This window comes from Otolemur garnettii, unplaced genomic scaffold (assembly GCF_000181295.1).
Source record: "Otolemur garnettii isolate 467f Iridium unplaced genomic scaffold, OtoGar3 scaffold00027, whole genome shotgun sequence".
In the NCBI taxonomy this organism is placed as follows: Eukaryota; Metazoa; Chordata; class Mammalia; order Primates; family Galagidae; genus Otolemur; species Otolemur garnettii.
In genome coordinates, this window is record NW_003852422.1 from 15,975,991 (window position 1) to 15,988,629 (window position 12,639).

General features: G+C 41.1%; 1 protein-coding gene across 1 annotated transcript in view; it reads right to left on the reverse strand.

Annotated features, from left to right (window-relative positions):
- Nucleotides 1–628: 628 nt before the first annotated feature.
- The window catches only part of SEC11C (SEC11 homolog C, signal peptidase complex subunit), a 16,373-nt gene continuing 4,362 nt past the window's right edge, over nucleotides 629–12,639 (reverse strand). Inside the window, exons 2-6 of the mRNA XM_003788426.3 lie at nucleotides 8,872–8,981; nucleotides 5,133–5,282; nucleotides 2,877–2,996; nucleotides 1,435–1,492; nucleotides 629–830 (exon numbers count right to left, since the gene is read on the reverse strand). Coding sequence (XP_003788474.1) covers nucleotides 777–830; nucleotides 1,435–1,492; nucleotides 2,877–2,996; nucleotides 5,133–5,282; nucleotides 8,872–8,981 — 492 coding nt within the window. The 3' untranslated portion in view covers nucleotides 629–776. The remainder of the gene's footprint in view (nucleotides 831–1,434; nucleotides 1,493–2,876; nucleotides 2,997–5,132; nucleotides 5,283–8,871; nucleotides 8,982–12,639) is intronic.

Consider the following 12,639-nt stretch of genomic DNA (forward strand, 5'->3'; position numbering starts at 1 on the left):
AAATCTACTAAGTGTAGAATATAAATGTCTTAACACAATAACTAAGAAAACGTGGTGAAAGTGCTGGACAAACATTTGCACAAGAGACTTTTATATGCAGGACTAGAGCTAGTGCGAATCTCTAACTCACAGTGGAGCTCCCTAGGAAATGGGAAGGGGAGACTGAGGAAAGGGACCTTTTGTAGTTTTCGCAGTGTGCACCCTTCAGTCATCCTGATGAATCTGGGGATTTTCCAAAGGAGTACGCATGATTTTTATAACTGATTAAACAATTTTCAAAAAATTTAACAAACCATCTCAAGATATTTCATGCTCCAAAAACAAACCAGATTGCATCCCTTCCTTCTGAAAGGTGTCAGGCTCTATTAATTGATCAGATGACATTTTAATAAGAAACCATCTCCTGTTAAGGGCCTATTTCTCCTAGAAATGCCATTATATTAAGAATTTTACTTTTGAAACCCAGATGTTACCATTCTACATGTGAACGGCACATTGTCCCAGCAGCAGGCCAGGCTCATGACAACCTGCCTGCTTCCTGAAGTGGCAGAGACCCTCATACTCCGAGTCTAGCACAATTGGCAGACAGACCAGGCGGATTCAAATCAGAGTCCACAAAAGAAAACCATCTTTACTGATGAATCATTTATTTGGACAAGACAAACACATCTCCACAGTTTCCTTTTTATACAGAAAGTGGAACATTTCAAATATATTAGTTTTTCTCTTTTTCAACAGAATTCATGTCGGTCTGGTTTCAGGAACTACAGCTCATTTTAAGATTCACGTTTCAGTAACACATATGCACCCATTACAGCCAAAAGAGCATACTGTAAAGAAAACACAGTGGAAAATTACTGTGAGGCCTACAAAGAAATTGGTCTATAAATGTATTCAGATGAAGTCGGTTCAATAGTGGCTGAGAACAAAATCAAAAGATGACCTCTTCCTTCATGCCCCATTCTCCAAATTAGCTGTTCAATGGTACATTTTAGTTAAAAATCCAAAATACAATTTTGGACTAAGTATCAAACACCTGACAAACACAGCCAATGAAGTGCTTACCCTGAGTAGATTTCCTATTGTTTTTCAAGTGATTTTTTAAAAATATGCAGATACACTGTTGTTAAAGTTGAGAGATTACTGGGTTTATTATACTAATTTTTTGCACATTTGAAATTTTCCATCATAAAAAGTAACAACTATATAAATACCATTTTAGAATGCATTGTGAACACAAAAGGTGAAAGTACCTATTTTAAATAATTAATTTAAATGTTGATAATATAATGATCATCTTAATTTCTAGTTAACTATAAATATGCTGCAGAAAAATTAAGGGCAAAACATTTTAGGAAAATTACATCTTTATACCTATACAAGTATAAGCTCTAATATTTAAAAAAGTAAATACAGACACACATAAATTCCTACCTTGAACTTTGGATAATCATTCATTATTATGGTGACCATACCAACATATGGTAAAAACCTAAATTGTAGGATAAAGAACAAGAAATTTAAAAATTGTTTATAATATGATGAGGGCAGCATTTGAAAACACTATAAATCAGTTTTAGGAAACAGATCTTAACAGGAGATATACTGACTGGGGCTGTAAGGATAAATTCACCCCCGTGTCTAATGGCTTTATTAGTAAAAACCATCACAGCTGACAGCCAGGACAATTTTGTTAAGCACATGATTTGAGAGAGTAGTGCTACTTGTCTTCACTTGCTACAATTTATAACAATTAATTGATCTACTAAACAGAATAGGCAACTTACAAATCCAGTTCTTATTTTTTCAGAAGAGAAATAACATTCAGATAGCCTACATAAAAACTGCTGTTAGATGACGCTTTCAAAGTACGCGGATGATTAATTTGTCATTTAAATTACAACATCATTTTCATTTTACAGTGCTTTTCAGATGAAACCAACAAGTTTATTGGGCCGTGAATACAAATGTGAATACCATAAGTATGATTATGATCCCAGAGAGAGAAAGTTCAGTGCATAAACCAGCCAATGATTATGCTGACAAGTGTTAAACATAAAAAATGGTTACCAAGGAAGGAAAAGAATCCCCTCCTTTTTTTTTTTTTTGCAGTTTTTGGCTGGGACTGGGTTTGAACCCACCAACTCTAGCATATGAGGCCAGCACCCTACTCCTTTGAGCCACAGGCACTGTCCCTTTTTTGTTTTTTCTTTTTTTAATGGAGAGGATATTTTCTCTACTTCGATCAGAAGCAGAACTCGTTACTGAAACAATTATATAAAAGGCTTATCACAGAACTGTTTTTAGTCAATAAAAGTAGGAACTAACCTAAATGTCCATCCAAAGAGGACTGGTTAAATAAGCTACAATTCTCAGTAAAAGAGCATGTAGCCATTTAAAAAGGTATAGATGTAGATTCGATACAAGAAAGCTATTTCCAGTTTCCTAGTGGGTGAACAATAGGAAATTGTTTTAGGTGACATCATAGATCATATTTGCATACACACACATCTGTAAAGGCACAGATAGTGCCTAGAGCATTTACTGAAATGAGAAGTAGCGGTTATCTCCAAGAGGATTTCTTGTAATTGTTATTTAAAATCCACAGATGACTAATCTCTAGGTGAGGATTAATTTTTAAATAGCATCAAGTTAGAGATAATTGAAGAAGATTCAGTTTTAGATTTTATTAATATGTCTTTAGGAAGTTCAATGTTTTATTTATCCTCACAGTACAAATGAGATCTGCTTAGAACTCTTCTGACATATTTGTAACACATAATTCTATTATCCTATAAATTTAGTTTCTCTGTTTCTGGTTTCTTTTGCTTTTCTGGTTTCTTAACCTTCTATCAAATATAAAAGTGCATTCTTACCCTCTCGCTCTTCCCACTACATCTTTCTTTTCAAGCCAGTTCTGGCCTTCTTTGTATAAGCCTCTGTCGTCAACTTCATTATTATCTCCTTTGGTCAAAAATTTGATGTCTCCATTATCTCTGGAAAGCAAAATAATGTCCTCTTAAATAATATTTTCAGCATAGCATCATTAAAAAAATAATAGTTTACCCAAGACTTTACCGTCAAACCACTTAGAAAAGCAGTTAAAGATAATTTGACCTTCCTCTGGTCTAAGATGATGGCTTACAGATAACCATTCAACTGATGGTTATCTGACAAATCTAATGTCAGTTTTGTAGACTTAAATTCTAAAACACACAAGTAACCTTGACAACCAAAGAGCATGGCCAAGCACAAGGGCACTGATTAGCTTCCAGCATAACACGCAGTAAAGAACCACTTGTCAGCTCATGCCTTCTTGGAAGGAAGCACAAGCTAGTACCTGACTTAGATTTTAGTCTTAAAATGAGAATATCAGTGGCATTCATCAGTGAGCAAAATTATGAGAATAACCACCATGCAATTCTTTCAAATCTACATTCAGAATACCCCAAAATGTTGCTGACAAGGAGATTTTTCTAGGCTCACTTCAGTTGTCACCTCAAGTCAGAATAGGTCAGAAGTTGGGACATGAGGCTGGTTTAATAAGCTGTGCTGAACTTAAACTGTTTTCATTCTTTCTCAGTCCTCACAGACCAGTTTGTCCACACAGATATTCCTCTTCACTCTAGATATAAATTTGGTCCCAAATCACACAGATTTGAGCACAAGGTAATTTAAATGCAAGTGTGCTCTTAGCTGTCCTCAAACTTACCTTCCTTGCCAATGCAGAATGGGTTAATACATTATTTCCTTCACCTCTGAGCACAGTGGTATAAAGTCAAGTGTGCAAGGAAACAAGAATCACAAATGGCATCAAACCAGCACATTAAAAAGACATGTGGGATTAATTTTAAGCATTCTAAACAGGAGCTCAGATAGCCTGACACTATAAGCACAATATTGTACCATTATAGAACAAGACAGAAGCTCTTCTTTCAATAAGACAAATGAACAAAAACACTATGATAATGAGATAAAATACTAAGAGCCCCCAAATATTTGAAACCACATCAAAAAAAGCAAGCTGGTTTGTAGCCATAGTTATAAAGGAAATAAAGAGGATAAAAATCCTGGGATATTCTCATAATTCATGAAAATCACGGCAAAAAGTCATATTTTCTCAACTCTGAACAATTTATCACCTTTAAAAATTATTTCTCAATCAGGTGACGCTGTCACATATGACCAAGCATGCTTCTTCCTTAGCAAGTTAAGTAGACATCAAGTAACCACCAGTGCAGTACCAGTGTACCAACACAAACTGCAACTGGATTGTCTCATGTTTAGAGTGCAATGAAATGAATGTTTTAAGTTTCAATACCTTTGGGGAACACTTTTGGGGAAGCAGTGAATGCAATGAGAATCTAATGCCAGGTGTCTCCAAATACACACGCTTGCCACAGACGGAGTGAGGAATGCTCCATTATTAACATCTAATTTTAATTCTGCAACACATGCAGGTAAAAATCTACCCTAAGCTGCATAAAGATAAGTAAATAACCAAGTATATGAAATGTAACATATTTGCTAATCATGCAAAATACTCTCATGGGAACTTTATATATTTGAGCTAGAAATAAACATTTCTGGTTCCAAGGAAAGGATCTTAATAAGTAAGTCATCATTGTTATTTAAGGGACAAGAAAGACTGTTGGGAAGGGAGGGAAATTAATGCAGGATAAGCCATGACCAAAGCATGGAATATTACTGCTGAGAAGGCCACTTTGGCCAACGTGACAGAGACAGCTAGCTTTCCTCCATCTCAGAAAACAATTTTCATATTGATATAATCCTCTGTTACAATGGGATTTTCCTTCAAGCTCAAGCTCCTTCAAATAACTAACATGTTATAATATATCCTGTCTTACGTTTGTGATGATTTAAATTTTTAAAGTGCTTTAGTAAACATTAGTTCACTTAATTCTCATAATCATCCTATAAATTGTTGGGGGTAAAATATTCTCACTCCTGTCCTATAGAATGAGTTAAGTGGCTGATCCAAAGTCACCCAGTTAGTAAACAGCAGAACTAGGAACACAAACCATTGCTTGTATTACTTTCTAATTAACCATTAATACTATCATCCAAAAACTTGCAAAAAACAAAAACAAAAAGAAACAAAGCTTCTTTACTTTTCATGAACTTTGATTACTCTGTGAACTATCGGAATGTCTCGTCCTTCAACTTTAAAAACCACTATTTCACCAGCTCTAATGGGGTCTTCCCGGAAATTTGTGAGAAACAGAAGGTCTCCCCTGTGAAAGGCCGGCTCCATGCTGCCACTAGAAAGAAACACAAAGTCAATGTTAGCGTTACCCTGCGTCCAAAAGGTGCCGAGAACAAACAGAGAAGTTAGAGCTGAAACTCTTCTCAACAGTCAAGTAAGTCTCCAGAGCTATCAATAAGCCCCAGTGGTTTCCTTCTGCCCACCCAACATAATAACGACTGGGGAGAAAGGAAATGATTTCTACTCGGAATTAAGCATCGAACAGGCACTGGAAGGCCCCTCTGCAGTCAGTATTAGGTAGAAAAAGAACCAAGAATAATGAGGCCTCTGAAGTAAAAGCTGCCAATTTGTAGCTTTTAATAAAGTCCTCCTTCTACAAATACAGGGTGTGCAAAAAAAAATGTATACACACTTTAAGAAAGGAAAAAACTATTAAATTTGTAATACTCAAGTCATGTTTGACTTCTGCAACTACAAGAGGAGCTCAATTTGACCTGTATTCATCTTTTGTTATCAGTATATATTGAACATTACACTTTTAATACAGTTTCGTTTTTACCTTTCTTAAAAATGTGTATAGATGTTTTGGCACTCTCTATACACCGTTATTTTCATTCAGAACTGCAGACTCTTACAAGTGGTTAATACTCTAGCAGGGGTGTCCAACCTGCAGCCCATCGGCTGCATGCTGATGATTTGACAGTGTGTTTTGCTCATCTGTGCTGTCAGACATCATGAAAAGTCTGCACGGACTTTTTCTTTTGCTCATTAGCTTTCGTTTGTGTTTGTGTATTTAATGTGTGGCCCAAGATAACTCTTCTTCTAATGTGTGGCAGACAAGGAAAAAGGTCGGACACCCTTGAAAGGGTGATTCTTTTCGTTTTATAGCATATCCCCAGGGCTTAGGATACTCTAATACTTGTTTAAGGAATGAGCAACAAACGTTTATAGAGCCAAGCTGAGAGTTGAGACGAAACATGCCTCCTGCAGCATCATCCTTTGTACATACTCCACACGAGCCCAATGCTAACAGATACTAATTGGTTTTGATGTGGTGGTCAATAGATAATTCCACATGACACCAACTTAAACTCACGGATTCAAAGTAAATCATAATCTACTGGAAGCTGACATTTAATAAATAGAATTCATTGTGTAATGCTCAAGCTCTGTTTTAATGCATGAGAAAATAAGGAGGCCTAAGAATATGGCTTATGGGGCTGTTCAATGAGGATGAGTAACGGCTGCTGAACAGAAAGGAGAGAGAAAGATCCGGGCTACTGAAGCCGAGTGAGCTTTAAAGGAAACTGTGGCCCTCTCTGCCCTCCCACCCTGGCACACTTTAAATGTCTCAGCAGACACTAAGGTCAGCAAAAAGAAAAGCAGCCTGCCACTAAGTGCCCACCGATAGGTTTACGTTTAGGTGAAACTAGTGTCTCTAAGGCCAGTAATGGATCCAGCGATCAAAAATAAGAAATCTGAATAGAAATGCAGAAAGGGCTAGAAAGAGAACTAAGAGGGAAAGAAAGAGAAAACATCTGAGCAAAAACAAGCTTGGGGCTTTTCTGTCCCCTGAAATCAAATTTCATTTTGTCTTCTCCGGAAAATAAAACAGAATTGCTTCAGGGCCTTGCTTTCTTTTAATGCACAACAGCTAAAGCACTAAGATAACTGCTTCTTCGTCTATGGCTTTACCTTCACTCCTTCAACAAAATTCCTGAAGATGTTGATGGAAAACCCTCTTGGTTCACAGGAACAGCTAAGGGACTGCAGTGAGGAAAAGACCATGGAGGCGAGAAGAGGGTGCTCAAGTTTGGCGTCGGGGTCACATTTGTGTCCCATCAGGACAGCAGTTCTTTCCAGTGCTTCACTGATGCCAACTTCCACTTGCCTTCCGATGGGCCAGGGGTTCCCCCAAGGCCAAACATCCCTCGGGGATGTAAACGGTTTATGCTGACAAACCAAATTGCCTTAGCACTGTGTAGGATTGTCTTTTTAAAAATCCCCTAAAGTACAGCAATTTCACAACACCTCTGTGGGCAGGGTCTGTGCGACTGTGTGATCTGAGAAGAGGAGCCAGCACAGCTCAGATCCAGTGTGAATAGAGAGTGACTGAGAGATGCTCACAGCTTGGCCTCGCTGAGCCTCATTACCTCTAAACTCAAGGTTTTAAATCCCTTCTTTTTAAAAAGGCTCAAAATCCTTCCTTTAAATGAGATCTTACCCAATGTGCTCAGTACTATTATGAAACCAATATATAATCACCCACACTTTCATATGAAAGATAAAACATAACTATGGCCCAGGATGAAGGAGAGAAGAGGAAGAGGAGGGGAGGGAAAGGGGGTAGGTTGGACGGAGGGAGGGTAATTGGTGGCACCACACCTATGGTGCATATTGCAAGGGTACATGTCAAATCTATTAAATGTAGAGTATAAATGTCTTAACACAGTAAGTGAGGTGAAGGCTAGGTTATCCAGTTTGATGTAAGCATTCCAAATTGTATATAAAATCAGCACATTGTACTCCATAAATGCATTAATGTATACAGTTATGATTTAATAAAAAAAATGAGATCTTACCAGGAAGTATAACCACACAAACTATGTAAGAGTGAGCTGTCACTGCTGCAGCAAGGCTAAGGCGTCTGGAATCAATGGGCATTGGCCCCTTCTCCTTCCTAATCTATCTACCTGGATTCCAGGGGCCTCCCCAAGTACAGGGTGACCACCAGTAAATGGGAGGTCCCCTCGGCTCTGCTGTGAGTTATGCTATTCTCAGGCTGTATCTCTAGAAGAATGCCCCTTGGCCAGTCACATGAGGGTACCCTGGTGCAGTAGGGATCGTGGCTGTGGCCCCATAATGTGGCATCAGGGCCAGCAGAGGGAAAGGGCAATAGTTTGGGAGCCAAGTGCCCCTTGTCTGGCCTCAACTGCTGGACTGGTCAGCTATGGCTCTGCCCAAGTTATTGCTATAGCCCACCCATTCCACCCAGAAAACAAAGGGACATGGTCCCACCAACAGTCAGATTCAGTGACCTAAGGACACAGGACAGAGAGCATCCTGAGGCACCTACTGGCTCCCAAACACAGTCATTTGATTTCAAATTCACTGCTGAGTGTTTCTCCTTGGATGACTTTATGGCTGCATGAAGTTAACTCTAGTGTTAACTTTTCTAATATGAACATGCTGCACTTATTGTACACAGATAAGCATAACAGTCCCAAGAAGACTGCATCCATTTACACCAGTATTAGTGAAGAAGCTTGGAAAAGTACTGCACACAATGCGAGGTGCTGGAAACACACAGTCCCTGCCTTTTTTGGTACAAAGAAAACCAAAAAACATTTTAAAATTAGTTGTGTTTAAATAAATTTGTACACAAATAATGCATTAATGCCATATCACTAAAATCTTTTAAGTGGATTAAGTACACTAGCATTAATATGACTAAAGCTCTAAAATGTCTGCTAAAAAAAGTAAGATTTTTCAAGAAAATCCAGGGAAAAAATGAGGCATTCTCAAGACAGCTATCAATAAAGAAGACTCTAATGATTTATCCAATTAAAATCTTGAATCTTGGTTGTCATGTGGGTTATCAGCCACACTGCTCCCCAGGCCAGCGGGCAGCCTGCAGGACCCACCTCAGCACCACCACGATGGGGCTCTCGCTGCCAGTGAGCACGATCAGGCCTTTCCATATCATGAGTGCAGAAGACACGATCATGGCAAAGTTTAACACCTGGTAATAGAGCTGCAATGGAAAAGGACAAACCACAATGAGAAACAATGGCAGAATATTCCCAGCACAAAGCTGGAGATGCCCTTATAACATTTGGAAAAAAGATGCAATTTTAGGACACGAAACTAATCATGCAAGGTATAAAACTAGGTAGTATTTCAACTTTTGTCCCAAGAAAGAACCTTTATATATCATCTCTCCGTAAGTGGGAGAAAGGGGAGGGAAACACAGAGCCATTGTGGGACCTGCCTTGCTAAGACCTCAAGGACGCTCTACTTACCTGGTCTGGGATTTTCCAGCACCTTAGACCCTAAGGGTTCGGCCACCCTAGTTCAACCACCAGAGCCTGCTGCTGCAGGCTAGTCACAGACACAGTCTAGAGCAGGGCGCCAGCGTTCTAACCCTGATCCACACATAGTGTAAATTCATCTAGAACTCTCTTTTAGCCCCAAGACCAAAGGCAGCTTCACTGGAAGCTTCAGAGTACCACAGTGCTTAACCATGAGGCCACTCTGCATCTGAAAATTACATCAAGAGTGAACAAAAACTTTACCAGCAAGGATGGCTAAATTTTCCAAAAGTGTTTTAAAAGATAAACAACAAATATTTGGTGAAGCACACAGGTGGAAGGGTCACCCAAGTTACTACAGTATCAATCACTAGGTACATTAGCTCCGAGGACGAGGTGTAAGCTGACCTAGTCCACCTCTGACCTTGAGTGGAGATCCACGGGGCTTCCCTTGCTCCCTCCTGGGGGGCACGTACTGAAACACAGGCTCTTCTTGCTCACAGCTGCCTGACACGCTCGCCAACTCCTGGGGACCAAAAAGGAAAGCAACACCTGCCCACGTCCCAACGCCCTGTCAGGCTGGGGCTCACTTGTCAGCCCAAACATCTGCCATCCTCCCAGAGGCTACAGAGGTTACAGCAGTGCCTAGTACTACGGGACTCCAGGGAGGCGCTGCACTTTGCTACCTGCCGCAGGCTTCTTGTCACGACCCCTGCCATTGTCTAGGTGATTTGAAGAGCCAGGGGCATGGCCCATGGAACACTCTGCTGTCCCAATTCCTGCACCTCTACCTCTCCAGTGACTTCCTTCCACAACTTGGACCGTCTAGTGTTTCAGCAACACAGTCTGGAACTGAAACTGCTCCTTCCTCAGTCTCTAGTCCATGGCCACCCCCAGGCCACACGTGGCATCCTGCTCACTTACACATGAGGGCCTCCACCCCTCACTTCTGCGATGTAAAATCATTTACAGGGTGGGACCCTCAACCTCCCCCAGGCCAGCAGCCTTTACTCCAAACACCACCTGTTTACCTCTTCAGGGAGTAAACGAAACTTCCTGGGAGAGACAGACCTGGGGTGGAGGAGGCAGGAGAGCTGGGGATCTAATCTAGTTTAGCCCTCCCTGCCCTTCACCTCCAGGTCCAGGGACACCCAGCCCTGCTGATTCTTTGAGGATTCTGCAGCACAAAGAGTGAAGAGTTGTTCCGCAGCTTCCCACACGGCCATGAGGGTTTGGGCTTTCTCAGGTCATGCTGGTTACGGGTCCCCCATTGCTGGCCTCCAGTTTCTGGCTGACCTTATTTCCTTTCCTGGACTTATCTTGGAGTAACTGATGACTTTTAAAAATCTCCTTATTATAGTTTTAGTGTTTCAGAAGAAGTGACATTGGGCAGGTTAGATCCCATCCTAGCCACCTAGCAGCTTACCCCACCAGCTTTCCCAAACATCCTTTTGAATTGAGTCTGGAGCCAGGGTCCAGATGGTGCGGCTCTGGACAACACCATTTTCCTCAAATATCCAAATTTAATCTTTTAGGGTTAAAATGTAGAATGTAGGGTTATGGACTCTAATTTTAGAGTATTGAATACAGTTTAAAATGCCGTTTTAAACAGTTTAAATACGGTTTAAAATACACAAGGCCAGGAAAAGCAGGGCTGAAGATACGCAGAAAGCCCAAATAGGGATGTGCCAAGTGGTTCTGTAGGGTGTACAGACTGTTCTTTATGGCAGTAGCTCTCAAACATCCACGTGCACGAGAATCAGCTGGTCCTGTCTGAGGCCTGGATTTCAGACAGCTCCCCAGGGGATGGTGAAGCTGCTGGTCTGGGGACCACTGTTTGAGAACACCATTGGTTCTCAACACTGCTTGCACACTCAAACCATCTGGGAAGCCTCTGACATGTTGCATAATGGCCTCCATCCCAGGCCAACTGAGTCAGCAGGAGGGGTAGACTACTGTCCATGTTTCCTAAGCAGCTGGCCAGGTGACCCTGATATGCAGGGAAAGCTGAACTACTGCTCTCCCCCTTCTTCCCCTCAGTTAGGACTCTCCGGTTCTAAACATTCCTCCCCCTCACATCCTCCTCCAGGCTCGCACTCACTCTCTCTCCTTTGTAGCTCTTCTCCAAAGAGCTTCTGCCCCAGGCTTCTCCCCTTCTTTGCCACCTACATTCATCCTTGGACCTACGCCATCAGTCGCCACGCTCACTAAATCCAACAGCAACTGCCAATCCTCACCTTGTTTGACCTTCTGGCAGCTTTCAACACAGATGACCATTTCTCCAAACCCTCTGTCCCTGGCTGCCAGGATGGTATGCCATCTACTTTCAACCACTTCCTTTTGTTTTCCTGCCTCTTCCTTCTCCTCTACCTGAACCTTCAAATACTAGCATTGTTCCATTGTGCTAGCCACTCCCAATACTGAGATTTCTAGCTGCCTACCTGACATCCGCTTGGGTGACTTTAAAGGTACCTCAAAATCAACATGTCAAAACTGAACTGAATTTCTCAAAAGGTTTTCAGGGGCTAGTGATCCTTCTCTTAATAAATGGCATTACTGTCGGCCCCACCATTGGAACCACCCTCTACTCATTTATTTGATACATTCTACCTTTTAAACATTTCTGGAATTTATTCTCTCCATCCATACTCATATCTATGCCCTGTTACCACTCTCATCAGGTCACCAACAGGCCTCTGTGAGAGTCTAATGGGCCTCTGACACCCACACATACCTCTTCTGATCCATTCTCCATGCCACACTAGTATAGCTGCATGTCACTTAATGATGGGGACACATTCTGAGAGATGCGTCAGAAGGTGATTTCATCACTGAAAGAACATCACGGAATGTGCTTAGACAAACCTAAATGGCATGGGCTATGACACACCCAGGCCATGTGGTACAGCCTCTGCTCCTAGGCTACAACCTGAACAGCATGCTACCATACTGAACACTGTAGGCAACTGTAGCACAGTGGGAAGCAGCTGTGTATCTCAATATAGAAAAGGTACGGTAAAAGTAGGGTATTATAACCTTATGGGACCACTGTCATATATGTAGTCTGAACAACGACTGAAATGTCATTGTTATGTGGCATGTGACTATACTTGTTTCCAAATGCACATCTGCTCCTATCTATGTCCTGCTTAAAGCCCTTTGATTGCACCCCCACTACTGTGAGGATGAGGACCAAACCTAACATAGTCTGATATATCCCGCTGCCCCCAGCTTCAGCTGCTGAAACTCACTATACCCCAGTTGCACTGGTGGTATCTATCAGTGCTTCAAATGCCACCAGGCTATCCTTCTGCCCAGAAAGCTTCCTCCCTGGACCCATTAGTATAGCAAACACTCATCTATTTTTTTTTTTTTTTTTTT